The following is a 13723-nucleotide window of genomic DNA, read 5'->3' on the forward strand; positions in this document are numbered from 1 at the left end:
TGCATACTTCCATCGCTGCAAGACCTGAGGAGCACACTCACATCCCACAGTGCACACAAACACACCATTTATTGTCTGACACCAAAAATTACAGCCCTGCAAAAATAAATAGTCACATTTTTCAAGTGAGGGGGTCTGTTCATTTCCTGCTCCATCTGCAGGTGATGGGGGCTAATGCCTTGTAGAAGGTCTGGGGATTTTGTAGGAGTTGAATGTTGGTGGCCTGCAAAACCAAAGTCACATATATCACCCCCAGCCACAGAGGGGAGTAAGAGACAGCTCAAGATGCACTGGAATGGTCAAATATCATCCCACTTCTATCACCCAGCCCCACAGGAAATAGGGTATGGAGACAGCTTCCCCAGCCTGGGAGACTGGGACCAGCAGCAGACTTAGCAGTGTGGGAAGATGATAGGGGACATCACAACTGCATGCACTACAGAAGTCCCACCTTTACAGCCATGCCCTGGTACCAGCATATTCCTTGGTCTGCACTCACCCTCATATCCCCACCCCCCTACCTCTGTCCCCTGACCCCCCTGTACTATAGGGGCTGCCCCCCACCCCACACAGGAACTTGGCAGTATAAGTAGCTTACATCTCAAAGTCTTCGTTCCTAGAGGGGAGAAAGAAGAGAGGACAGTGTTAGTGGGGCAAGAAGATGCCTTGTGGACAGCCCAGCATCTCATGGTGGGACAAGGTCTCCCATGGGTCACAAAAGAAGAGCACGTGGGCTTCAGGGTGCTGTGACCCCCTCCATCCTGGCTGCCTGATCTGAACAGAGAGCTGGGCTCTTACAGGCCCCCAGAGCATCAGTGCTCCTTCCCCAGGCAGGCAGAGCAGGGCCCCACACTCAGCAGCACCCAGCTCCCTGTGCCTCAACTTCAGCTCCTGGAGGTTCCTGGGCAGCTAAGCCCAAGTCTCCAGCCAGCTCAGAAGGGTGGCAAGAGCTGAAGAACTCCCAGCACAGCAGCTGCACTACAAGGGCCACGATTTCCACCTCAGGAGTTGCAAATCCAACTAGAAACTGCTGCTCACTACCCTCAGGGGTCAGTGCCTGTGCTGGTGATGGAGCTGTCCCAGAGGGCACAGGCGTGTGAGCAAGCACTGCACCCTCGTGGCAATGCCACCAACCACGCAGCACATTGTGTTCTGCACAGCATCCAGCCATGCTCCCATGCCAGTGCTCCAGCACAAAAATGGTGCAAAACAGAGCAAGGCAGGTGCTGGACTTGAACCAGGCTGGGGATGCAGCCCTGCCAGGCTTCTTCCTCTAAAGAGGATACACCTTTGTCTGCCCAAATGGGAGGGTCAGAGGAGGCAGAGAAAAGCTCCAGACCATCCCCATCCTCAGAGGCTGAGGGCCCCAGGCCACCTCTCGGGTTCTTCCCAGCCCAGGTTACTTTAGCACGAGCCCTACAGGCTACCACAGGACATGAAGGGACAGGTGGCAGGGACATCCCAGACCCAGTGTAGTCACAGGTGGCGGGACTGCTCCTCACCTGTACACATCAGCAATATCCATGCGGCGGTAAAACTTGGCAAGTCTGACAGCCAGGATGATGCTGGGCAGCAGGAACAGGGTGCACCAGCCCAGGCTGAACCAGAAGCCATTCTTCATAGGGTGGAGGAAGAGCCATTAGGTCCACAGAGTGACCGGGAGCATCTCTTTTGCTGCCAGCGCTCCCCAGTTACCACCCACTCCTTCTCAGAGCCTGGCCTTTCCTCTTAGCCACAGCAGTTTGCTGGCAGAAGCTGAGCACTGCCTCCTGTGCATCCTTCATCCTGTGCTTCCCTGATCCTTCCCTGCATCCCTCATCCTGTGCATGAGAGGAGGACCAGAGGACCTCACTGCCACCCCACACACATGTCACTTAACACACCACTGCCCCACTCACCACAGAGTCCATGATATAGTCACAGCCAATGACCTCCACATTATCCAAGGACTGAGCTATGGGCTTGCAACGTGCCACATCTTCTGTCACCTGGAGACATGGTGGGGACAGCATATGTCAGCATCCACCAAGCCCAGCAGCTCATTCTCCCCTTCTCTCCACCTCACTGAGGAAGGCTCAACTTACCCTGTTCTTGGCCCAAGAAATGTAGGTCTCAAAGAAATCCAACAGCTGCTCCAGGAAGGCCCATGTCTCCTGGAAGGGCAAGCACAGAGTGGAGATGTTGCACCACCGGCCCCCTTCCATGCCCCATGTCCCCTCCATGTCAGGATCAGGGCTCTCAGACCACCTCAGCCCAGCAGCAATAGGGCTGAATGCTTCACCCTACCCCAGTCCCTTGCCAGGGATGCCATAAGGGAAGGGGACACCCAGGGGTGCAGGAAACACCCAGGGAAGACGAGCAGGATGAGCAGCCAGGCCAGGTTTGGCTTCCCTGTATAGAGGGAGGTCTTGGTGAGGGGTCTGGTCCATGTGACCTGGCAGCAGGGCAAGGCAAGCTCACGTTCTTGATGATGTTTGGCATCTCCCTCTCCAGGAACTCCTGGGTTTTGTTGGCTTTGTCCAGCGCAGCTGTTGTCTGTTCCTGAGGTGACAGGTGCTTTCAGCAGTGTGATCTAAGTGGGGTCTCTGCACTTCACTAAGCCTGCACTGCAGCAATCCCTGGGGCACAGCCTCTCGGAGCTGTGGTGCTCCCAGCAGTCATACGCTGGTAGTGCCAAGTACCTCAGGTGGAGGGAGCCTGCACCTGGCAGGGTCCATGGCCTCCCTCCCTCTACCCCATGAACAACCCCTGCAGCACATGAAGAGTCCCACAGCAGCCCCCTAGACTGCAGGTTAGCCCCACCACCTCCACTGCAGGACCTCAAGGGTGCTTTGCAGGGTGCCCTGGACTGGCATGCGCTGCCCTTGTGCAGCTTACCTCTAGCTGGGCAGCCCCACTCTGCACTGAGTGGATGTTCTCCTTCAGACTTTGCTGGAGACAGAGAGAAGGGAGGTCAGAGGTGCAGACCCCACAGCTCAGACAAGACCCTGCCAGCAGACTCCGAGCTCTAGGGAAGCATCCCCAGGACATCCTCCAGCATCACTCACCAGTGGCCCAGAGAAGCTCGCCCGCATCTCCTTTTCCAGCTCCCTCAGGTCGCGAGCATTATCTTCCAGATCCTTCTTCATATCCATGTCCTGGAAGAGCTGCAGTCAGCAGTGCCCAGCACTGTGCCCTACCACAGACAGCTGATGGGCCAGGCTGAGGAAAAGAGCTGGGCGAGAGTAAAGGGCCTCCCCTCAACACCCAGGCAGGCACAGAGGAGCCCTGCAACCAGTGGCTTTGGGAACAGGGTGACTATGGCCCTGGGGTATCATGGTCTCTCACCACTTTTTCTGCCAGCTGCTCCAACTCTGCAGCCAGATCCAGGAGGCTTCCCTGGGTCAAATTCCGATCCAACTGGAAAAGGCAGAGACAGAGCCATGAGAATGAAGAATGGGGTTCATGAGGGGAGCTATAGCCTTATACCCCTTCTTTGTGGGGCAGAGTGGAGCCAGGGCCTTCTGGGCAGAGGATGTGTCTTGTTACCTTGACAGGTTACACAGATGGCAGAGGACTCCCACAGCAGCAAAAGGAGAGAGCAGTAGACTTCCTCAAACCACATGCAACCCCCACCCTCGATCCCGGGACCAGGCTACAGCCAGCACACCTGCTCCAGGGTGAGGGTGAAGCTGGGAGGCTGTCCGGCCTCACTGGCATTCAGCAGCAGGTCCATCTGGCTCTGGCTGAGCAGGGAGATGGGGCTTAGGGTGATGTTCATCTTGTCGAAAGCTGTGGAGATGTCTCCTGTGTACTGCCAGAGCAAAAGGAGCCGTGATGGGACATGTGCTGGCCCCATACTGTCCCCTCAGCCCTTGGTCAGGATCCCTGCCCTCGAGATGCTGGCACACCCATGCTCACCTGGCTGATATTCAAGAGCTCATCCAGGGACATGCTCTGGTCCAAGTGCAGAGTTTGCCACAGGGAAGCATCTTGCTGGCACTGCCTGCAGGATGGGAGCATGGGGTTGAAAACAGGGCAGGTGAGGACCAACCCCTCCCAGGAGAATGTCTTCACCTGTGCAGGTAGGTTGCACCTTTTTCCTTCCCTGCAACCAGTGCCTACCCACAGCCTGGGAAGGTAGGGCAAGCTGCCCTGCTCCTGGAGAGCATCTGAGGACATTGAGTGGTTCTACCCCCACCAAAGACACAGTGTCAGGGCTGGGACCCACCTGTATATCTCTGAGAAGTTTGCTGTGTCACCCTTCAGGCCCAGAAGCTCTGAGAGATTGAAGTTAGGGATCATGCCAGGGGTGTCCAGGAGCTAAAAGCAAGGAAAGAAAAGTAGAAACTAGACATAGTGCAGGGCAGGACACCTTGGAAGAGCATCCTAAATGGCTAGTGCTGATTCTCTCCACCAGCAGTCCTTATTTAGGTAGCAGTATCTCCAGGCAGAGCTGTTTCTCCACAGCAAGCTTACCTGGAAGAGCTGCTGGTTGTGCCAGGACTCACAGAAGAACATGTAAATGTTCCCCCCCAGCACGAAGATGATCATCACCAGCAGCATGAGCAGCCCGGAGAAGATGAAACTGAAGCCAACCCCACTGCCGGGACAGAAATGCCATCAGCACCAGCAGCCCTGTGGCCCAGCACTGATGCTGGCATTGCCCCCAGCAGAGCCCAGGGGCTGCACACCCCTCACCCCCACAGTTGTGGGAACAGCACCCATCCCACAAGCTCATCTCTGTTCTGCCTTCAGACCCCAGAGCATGACTGGGCTCTACCCTGGAGCTTGGATTCCAGAAAAGCTTCCCACAGCTTTGCAAGCCAGCACTCCCCCGCAGAGCTGCAGGACCCACGCACACACTGCCAGCCCTCCCCGTCACAGGGCAAACGGGCTCCCCTCCAATGCCTCTCACCAGCACCACGTTTGACCTTCAATTTCCCAGCTGCACGGGGAGTTGCCATAGGGCAGGCCATTAAGCTGCAGTAATACGCTGATTTAGGAGCTCGAGCATTCCCAGGCCAGCCCTGCCAACCCACCCCACCGCTCCCACACATGTCCTTGGCAGCCAATCGAGCCTCACGCCATGAAGAAGTTCCCGCCAGCATCGGAGAGGCTGCTGCGCTCTGTGGGCAGCACACCTTCCTTCAGCCCCAGGGGCCCCAGCAGCAGCCCAAAAACGTTGCAGAGGACCACCAGCAGCACCGTGCAGCACAGGAGGGCACACACGAACAGCCTGGGGAAAGAAGGGAAAGGGCAGAAATCAGGCAGCAGAACCTGGGACCCTGAGCAGCACCCTATAGCCCACTGGCTGCCTTCATGGGGAGGGAAAAAGGTCCCAGACGCCACGGCAAGGAAGAGGCATGTGTGTCTGCAAGGCACAGCTCTGCCTACCCTGCACCCACAACCCCACCACCCAGCAAGCCCCCACCTCCAGCAACCGGAGGAGCAGGAGCCTTAAAACTCTCCAGACAATGGAGCCAGGGCCACAGCCCCTCGCCCACCTGACCCCATCCCAGGCAATGATCGGCTCCCTGTACTCCTCCAGCACCGACGTGGCATTGTTCACAAAGGCCCCAACTTTCTCCTCCACATCCAGGAGCGGCAACTCTTCCTGCAATCTTCTGATCTCCTGCCTGATGTGGCCCAGCTGATCCTGGCTCTCTGCAAGGAATGGGGACACGCTGACATTGTGAGCTGCTGCCCGGGTCCTGCAGGGCACCAGGGACTCAGAAAGGATAGGAAAGGGGCAGTCATGACCAAGGATGACATTGGCATGATGGAAAGTGGGGACAACCAGAGCTGCAGGGAAGGCCTCCAGGAAAGGATGGCTTGAGAAGGGAGGAAGGAACCCTAGAAGAAGACAGCAGACAAAGCCCTGCTTACGTGCCACCACTTCCTGGGACTGCTCTTGCAACTTGTCAAGGGTCGTGTCCAGCGTTCTGTTAACCTGCATCCAGGGGAGCACAGCATGAAACTCACATCCCTGCCTGCAATCCAGAGCTGAGCAGCACATCCCCTTGTCCCCAGACCCTAGTAGCCAGGACAGCCAGGCTCCCCACAGCACCCAGTCCACCCTACCACTGTGCAGGGATGGTTGGGACAGCGAGCAGACCTCCGGCCAGCCCCTCTCTCCATGTCACACACTGAACTCCTTGACAGAGCTCTTCCTAACCCACTCCCCATCAGCACGGCCCCAACAGTTGCAGGAGCACCCAGCTTTGTGACTGGGTGAAGGGGACACATCTTACCTCCTCTAATTCAGTCTCTATCTTTGAGTCAGAGACCGCATGCAGTGCCTTCAGCTGCTGCTCCACACCTGGGATCTGCAGGAAAGAGCCTGGGGTGAGGGAGCTGTGGGGCAGGGGGCCTGGGGCCCCTCATCCACACCTTGCCCCTCCTCACCGTGCTGAAGTTGGTGGTGAAGGTGAGCCCATCCAGGGACACTTGGCTGCAGGGGACGCCACAGTTCTGCAGGGTCTGGTTGAGCCTGTCCCGCAGCCTGACCAACCACTGGCTGTAGTTGCTCTGCAGCTCCTCGAGGTCTGAGCGATTGCTAGCGATGTTGCCAAAGGTGTCCTTCAGTGTCTCCATCCCTGGGGAGAGAGCAGGGAGCTAAAGGCCTCATCCTGACAGTGTGGCAGGGACTCGTTCTGACCCAACTGAACCTCGGGAACACATGAAAAAATACAACATAGGGGCACCCCCAAAGTCATAGCACTTACCCCAAGGTGTGGTTGGGAGGCCAAAGGGATCCACTTCCAAGGGAGCCTTACCCAAACATGCATCTACCCCACCTCTTGGTTCCAGCATCCCTCTGAGTCCCTTGCCAGCTTCCCAGGGATGGGGCCAGTACCTTGCAAGAGGCTCTGGAGAGATCCCAGCACCCCATCCGTGCTGCTCCTGATGCGTGAGGTGATCATACTGCCCAGGTTGGGCCCAATGTCTGCAGAGATGGGAGAGGTGGTGTCAATAACAGGATCCCTGCAAGGTCCTGGGACTTGCAGGAAAGCAGGTGAAAACACTGACACCATCAGCACCCCTCCCTCACCCGGCCCCCAGATGAGGGGCAATGTGGATATCCCCACCCTCCCACCACCTGTATCACCCTTTCCAGGGAGGAGCCTGAATGGGGAAAAGCAGCAACTGGAGCAGAGCTGGAGCTTGGAAGAGACTCCAAACCCAGTCCCCTTAGACATCCCCATAAGACCCAGCCTAGTGGCCCGCAGGGTTAGCAACCACCCACAGGGCAGAAAGGTAAACCCACACAACACCCCCACAGCCCAAGAACCCCCAACCCTGGAACAGCTCCCCACGGGGCCATGGGGATGCTCCAGCCCCTCCCGTTGCATCCCCTCACCTTGAAGGCTGCGGTTGGCGTAGTCCAGTGGGACATCACTCCTGGTGATGATAAAATCGACTTGCTGTAGGGACAGAGATGTGGTATCAGTGAGGATGGGGACCTTTCTCTGCTGCCAGCCCCTCTGTTGCCCTGCCCCAGGGGGCTATTTGGGCTGCTCCTCCCGCCTGGCCCCTTGTCCCCCAGGACGTGGCAGGGGGATCATGCGTGCCTGGGGGATGGAGGCCAGGTAGGTGTGGACATCGCCCAGAGTGTTGTTCACATTGGGGAAGGTGCTCTTCACAGCCTGGGAGAAGCGGGTGTTGCTGATGAGGGCACAGACACCACCAGCCCTGCAAGGGAAGGGTGGCACGGTCATCATGTGGGGAGCTCAGTCCCAATGCTCCCTTCCCAGTACCCTCCAAATCCACCCACACAGACCCCAGCCTGCAGGGTCTGGAGCACACCAGTGACCCCTGCTTCCTGTGCATCCCAGCAAGTGCCCTGCACTGAGGGACCAGAGGAGGGATGCAGGAAACTGAGGCATGGGGGAGGCCGGCACACTGTGGGGAAGCTGTCAGAAAAGGTCTGCACGGTGCCAATGCGCCGGGGCCAGCTTCCCACCGCTGCTGCTTCCTCTCCTTTGTCCCGCCGTGCGGGGATCTACTCGTGAACAATGGCAGTTTCCTGGCCCGGCCACCAAGCGCCGGCACTTCCAGCCACCCCTGGGTTCCATCCGGAGCCTCCCAGCCAGCGCACTCACAGGAGGAAAGCGGAGACCAGCAGGACAGAGGCGCAGAGCGCCCGGCGCCGGCAGCGCATCCGTCGGCCCTGCTTCTGGTACATGCGGCCCCCGCAGTTCCCGCAGCAACGGCAGCAGCAGAAGCAGCATCCCACCAGCGGCACGAGGATGATGAAGACGACTCCAATGGCCACGCAGATGAGGAAACCCAGTTCGTAGAGCAGCAGCTGGGATAGGAAGAATGAGAGGCAGCATAGTGCTGGTGCCTCTGAAGTCTCCTCAGCTCTGCGCACCCTGTCCAGACCCGAACAGACAAAATGGGTCCCCCCAGGGAGCAGAACATGTTCCCCTGCTGCTGCCTGGCAACCAGGGCTCAGCCTCAGAGCAGCACCCACCAGCATGCCCCAGCCCACAGTGGTCTGGGGCTGCTGGCACCCAACCCCAGCTGCCTGCTCACCTTGTGGATGTCCTCCTGGCTGAACTTGCTCTGGGACTGCCCAAAATTAATCAGGTCTAGGAGACAAGAAGCACAGAGGGCTATGAACAGGTGCTGGGCCCTGTGGGGCTCTCCAAAAAGGGCACTAGACTCCCCCAGAGAGGCATTCCCAGCCCAAGGATGCAGCTCAGACCCTGTAATTTTTCTCCCTTGCAGCTGCCCTCCCCAGCCATAACATCACGCAGCATTTTTGCACTCAGGAAAAGCGCTGGCAGCCCCCAGGCTCTGAGGGGTCAACAGAACAAGAGGGTTCCTCACCACCGTGGGCAAAAGGGACACTGCCCTGGGGCTGACCTCCTGCAGCCTAGCCCTACACAGATGTCCAACAGCACTACCAGTGAGCAATGAGTATTGGGCCCACTGCCTCTTTCATTCCCAGGGCTCTCCCTGCCTGCACCCCATGCCCTCAGTACAAGCCTTGATGGCACATGGGCACACATGTACCCCAGTGTCTGTGTGACAAAGTCCACAAAGCCATGTGTGTCAGCCACACCTTTGCCAGCACATTGATGGTGAGCAAGGATTGAAGCCAGTGAAGGAGGAAGCACAAGTGGCAACAGCCAGAGTGCCATTCCCCTCCAGGTGGGCAGCACTTGCCCCATGAGTATCAAGCAACTGCAGGATTCTGGTATCCCCTGTGCCAGCCTGCAGCTGCTTCGGGACATCGCTGTGTCAGTGACAGGAACAAGGGCAAGTGCTGACAAGCAGGGCAGTGCACAGGGAGAGTGCACAGTGCTGCCACTGGCACGGGGACACACTGCTCTTGGTGGCCAGCAAGCACAGAGGGCTGCAAGACAGGCAAAGACCCTGCAGGCAGAGTGGTGTTTGCTCTGCACATTTTGGGGACCTAGGATTAAGACACCTGGAGGGAGGATGAGGCAGGAGTCTGCAAGGTGGCACTACCACTAATACCTGTCCTGAGGCCCAGCTAAGATAGCCCCACAGTTGCTATGCGACATGAGCAGGACACAGCCGGCAATCCTTGGGATCCCACTCCTGATTACCCCAGCCATATCCCTCTTTACCCAGTACACCAGTGTTTAAATGCTGGGAACAGTCACTACTCTACGAGGGCTCGTGTTTAACGGGGACCCTGCAGCCCCAAGCAGCTCCCCCACACCCCCGCCAGCCCCGCACCCACCTGTGGGCAGGGGGTTGGGCTGCACCAGCCGCAGGAAGCCCTGTGCCATTGTCACCAGCCCCGGCGCGCTGCTCCTCGGCGCCTCGAGGCCCGGGCCGTACGTGGGCTTCGAGATGTTCCCCAGCTCCATCGCAGCAGCTCCTGTGGACACCTAGGCACCGAGAGGAGCTGTCGGTGTCGTCGGGGCAAGGGGCCACCCAGCCTGCCCGGCCTCCGACCAGGAAACGCAGAGAGAAAAAATCAGGCACCTACCTGCTCCTGCCCGGAAGGAAAGAGCGGCGGGAGAGCACCGAGGAAAGATGAGGAGTCCTGTGAGGGGTGGGAAGCCAGGCAGGAGGTGCCCACGAGGGACCGGGGGGCTATGGGGGATGAAGCGGATTCCGAGCACTCACCCTGTCCTCTAACACCTCTCGGTACCCACAGCTGCGGCAGGGTCCGGCCGCGCCGTTCCAGCGCCCAGGTCTGTGGTTTGTTTAAGTTTCAGCGGTGATTGCTAACAAGCTGTTTGCCGGGGCAGGCGGCGATGCCGCGATCGCCCCACCCTGCCCCTTACAGCTCTTGGCACCCGGCTACCTCCGGCCGCCTATCGCCTATCTATACCGGGGTCAGGGTCATCACCGGGCCTGTCCCGACGCAGGCATCGGGGAGAGGGACCCTCCGCTAAACTCCCCTGCCTGTGCTGGTTTCCTCCTGCCCCAACCCAGGAGCTGGGTGGCCCGGGGTGATCCCAAGGGCAGCCGTCCCGCCCCACACCATCTGCATCTTTTCGGGATGGGGTGCGTTGAGCCGTTCACAGTTTCAACACAAACCAGCTGTAGCCACAGAAGGAGGTTTAGCATCTGAAAACCTTCCGAAATGGGGCACTGCGGCAAACCCGGCATTTTTCACACGCGTCCCGGTCCCCCCCCCCCAAGCGAGGAACAGCCTCAGGGGCCCACAGCATGTTTTCTCTAAGGCTGGGCGCCCGCTCGGCTCCATCCCCACTCCCCGCAGAGCTTTCCCACGCCTCGTGGCTCCATCCCCCGCCCCGCCGCCGGAGCTCCCGGAGCCGCAACCGGGGGCAGGAGCGGGGAGGTGCCGCGGGTCGCTCCCGGTTGTGCCGCGGACGCACCCGGTGGACGCGGGGCAGGTGCCCCGGGGGTCACGTCCCGGCAGGCGGAGCTCCCCAGCTCGGCACGGCTCCGCACCGAGCCCGCGGCGCGGGCGGCCCCGGGAGGTGCGGGAAGGGCCGGACAGAGCCGCCCCTTCCGCCCCGGCCCGCCGGGTCTGTCCGGGACGTGCGGCCGCGCCGGCCCCCTCCTCTGCCAAGGGGAGCCCTCTGCCCCACCCCTCCCCGCTGCACCTTGGCACTCCTCCTCCACCCGGGGGTCACCCCTGCTCCTGGCCCTAGCCCACCCTGACATCCTCCATCTCCCCCAGAGACTCCTGCCCTGTCCCGCATGGGACAGCCTGCCGCCCACAGGCCCTCTGCCTGGGGATGCTCCCTCCTTGTCTAAGAACCAGAACTCACCCCACCCTGCCAGAGCCACTGCTGGTCCCTCCAGCACCCCACCCTGCCATAGTAGCCTTGCCAGGAGCCCACCCCCGCTGCCCACCTTGCCCCTATGCCAGCCCTCAGCTGTGCCCTGCACGCCCCCCCCCCCCCTCCTGCCCCGGAGTAGCTGGAGCCCCCATAATGGTCCTGCCCTGTGTCCCCGCACGGGACACCGCGGGCTTTTGGACTGGGACCAGCAGGGACTCTGGGTGAGCTGTACCTGACCTTTGCATGGTGCGCTCCCTGGCCCCTCCAGCACCCACAGCTTGCTCATCACCACCTCCCAGTTAGTGCTTAACTTTCCTTGGAACAAGCAGGTGTGCACTCCGTGACCTTAGCTGAACGTGGCACAAGGAGAGCAGCCCTGCTTCAGGTTTTCTTCCTGGTCTGGCTCATGCCGGGTGCCAGAGTATCGTGTGGGACACTCTGGCACAGCACTGGCACTGGGGCAGTGCAGCGGAGGACGCAGATTCATCCCAACAAAGGGGGGGGGGGAACAACAACTAGTGAGTTTCTCAGAGCACTGGAGCTGATGTGAGGAAGGAGGTTTGGGGGCTTCACAGGTCAGACCTCAACCCCGAAGTGTTGCCTTGGGGACCTCCAGCAGCTCTCGGGTGCCTGGGCTCGATCTGTCACAGATGGCAGGATCTACTCCTGCAGGGCATTGCTCCCTTCCTGCCCAGGGCATCCCACTGAGCCTGTCAGAGCTTGGGGCACGTCAGAAACAAGGGTACTGATGCCTCAGCTCTGGTGCCACACCAGGGCCACCCTGCCCTCGCCTGCCCAGCCATGAGCTCCTACCACAGCACCAGTATCCTGCAGCCCCCCTGACCTCGGCCCTGTCAGGAGAAAGCATAGCCTGGTGACATCCCTCACTGCAGATGTCAACCCAACCCCTGCCCCTACGCTGAAGATACTCACCCATCCTGCTTTCACCCTCTGCTGCATCAGCCCTGTTTTACGAGCATGGTTTTCCCTCATATCCCTAATAATGCTGGCACAGGGCACCCCAGCTTGTGGAAGGATACTGGCATAGTCCCCCTGGAGGCTGGCCTTCTATTGGTCCCCCGTCCCTCCTTTGCTCCCCCCAGGAAACCTCGATGCTGCTCAGCTGCTCCTGCCCTGTTCCCAGGTAGGATTACACAGCCCCCACTGCTCCCCAGAGAACGTGCCCATCACCTTGGTGTCCGGGAAGGCCCCAAGCTGCTTGTTTGCTCTGGCTTGGGGACTGGGCCATTTCCCAGCAACCCTGTACTTACCCTTGCTGGGATTTCTGCTTTCCATGGCGTGGCAGGGAGCCAGCTTTGGCCTGCCTGGGAACCAGCAGGCAGAGGCTGGCCAGCATCATCCGGGGAGCACAGTGAGCCCTGTGCCTGCAGCCCCTGCCAGGGCACCAGGGACATGAGGGGACACCCCCCTCTGCCTTGCCCACGTCAGCCTGGTCCTATGCTCAGATATAAGTGATCAGGACAGCTTCAAACCGAAAAGTCATTTTATTGGTACCATACATGACTCATAAATGGCACAAACTATGGAGGGGAGGAAGGAAAAAAAAAAAAAAAAAAAAAAAAAAAAGAAACAAAAAGGCATTACAGTGTGCCCATGGCGGTGAGGGCTCTGCACCCTCCACAGCAGCCGTGTGGCATGGTGTGGAAAATCGTACCTTAACTGCGATGCAGAGCCCCCCTCCCTGCCACACTGGGCTCCACCCTGGGATCCCACCCGCACTTGCAAAGGGGCTGTGGGGACCTCTGTGCCTGGGGGTCTGAGGGGCCGAGCCCTCCACTTCTGGCCTGCCCATAGAGGAGGCCCAGGAGCCAACACAGGCGTCTCTCCAGGGATCTTCAGCTTGAGATCAGAGCAGGGCTGACTCCAGGCTCTGTCTCCCTGCCCAACCACAGGGACAGCAGCAGGAGAGGATACACAGGGTGACCCCCACCCTATCTCAGCAACCTCCTGCAGTCTCACCTGCGAGTGGGCAAGGCATGGGGTGCTAGTAGCACCCCTGCAGCAGTCAGAGCCTCTGGGCACAGGCAGGCCCTCATCAACTCCTGCCAGCCCCAAGCTCCAGGGGGCACGGACTGTGGGATCCCCAGCAGAGAACTGGGGAGGTGTCTGACAGAAAGAATGGAGTGCACCCCTCAACTCCCCCAAAATTCAGGGCTGCTCCGCCTGCCCCAGGCTCCCTTACGCACGCAGACAGACACACAAACCTCTCGCACACACACTCTTACACACACTTATACCCCCGCTAGGGCACTCCCCCCCACAGCAGCACTTGCTGCAACCCCACCACGGGGCATGCCAGAGGGTTTTCGCAGGCAGCCCGGACTCCCATTTCCCCCTAAAACCCTACTCCAAGGCTGCTGGGGTGAACTGGTTAGTTAGCACAAACACCCTCCCCCGGCACCTCCCATCTTCTCCTTGGAAAAAGCCTTGGAAGGGATTATTTTTTTTCTCTTTTTCTTTTTTTTTTTAAACCAAAAAAA

The 13723-nt window shown here is 59.4% G+C and overlaps 1 protein-coding gene across 3 annotated transcripts; it reads right to left on the reverse strand.

Annotated features, from left to right (window-relative positions):
* Nucleotides 1-52: 52 nt before the first annotated feature.
* Nucleotides 53-10304, reverse strand: LOC136293908 (prominin-1-A-like). 3 transcript variants are annotated; one of them, XM_066191063.1, is made up of 26 exons: nucleotides 10093-10108; nucleotides 9953-10009; nucleotides 9701-9851; nucleotides 8521-8576; nucleotides 8085-8290; nucleotides 7554-7674; nucleotides 7343-7406; nucleotides 6839-6928; nucleotides 6388-6578; nucleotides 6234-6308; nucleotides 5869-5932; nucleotides 5487-5646; nucleotides 5066-5218; nucleotides 4459-4582; nucleotides 4211-4302; nucleotides 3901-3985; nucleotides 3650-3793; nucleotides 3328-3399; nucleotides 3048-3137; nucleotides 2878-2931; nucleotides 2461-2541; nucleotides 2085-2153; nucleotides 1899-1988; nucleotides 1503-1615; nucleotides 599-616; nucleotides 53-223 (listed from the first exon to the last, which is right to left on the reverse strand). In XM_066191063.1, the coding sequence occupies exons 3-26, from the start codon at nucleotides 9828-9830 to the stop codon at nucleotides 172-174; spliced, it is 2394 nt and encodes a 797-aa protein (XP_066047160.1). In that variant the 5' UTR covers nucleotides 9831-9851; nucleotides 9953-10009; nucleotides 10093-10108; the 3' UTR covers nucleotides 53-171. The 3 variants fall into 3 exon arrangements, with proteins under 3 accessions (XP_066047160.1, XP_066047158.1, XP_066047159.1); XM_066191061.1 differs by lacking the exon at nucleotides 9953-10009 and having other exon boundaries at nucleotides 10093-10301; XM_066191062.1 differs by lacking the exons at nucleotides 1503-1615; nucleotides 9953-10009 and having other exon boundaries at nucleotides 10093-10304.
* Nucleotides 10305-13723: the final 3419 nt, after the last annotated feature.

Source organism: Chamaea fasciata, unplaced genomic scaffold (assembly GCF_029207755.1).
Source record: "Chamaea fasciata isolate MVZ Bird 193981 ecotype frontalis unplaced genomic scaffold, bChaFas1.0.hap1 SCAF_9, whole genome shotgun sequence".
Lineage (NCBI taxonomy): Eukaryota > Metazoa > Chordata > Aves > Passeriformes > Sylviidae > Chamaea > Chamaea fasciata.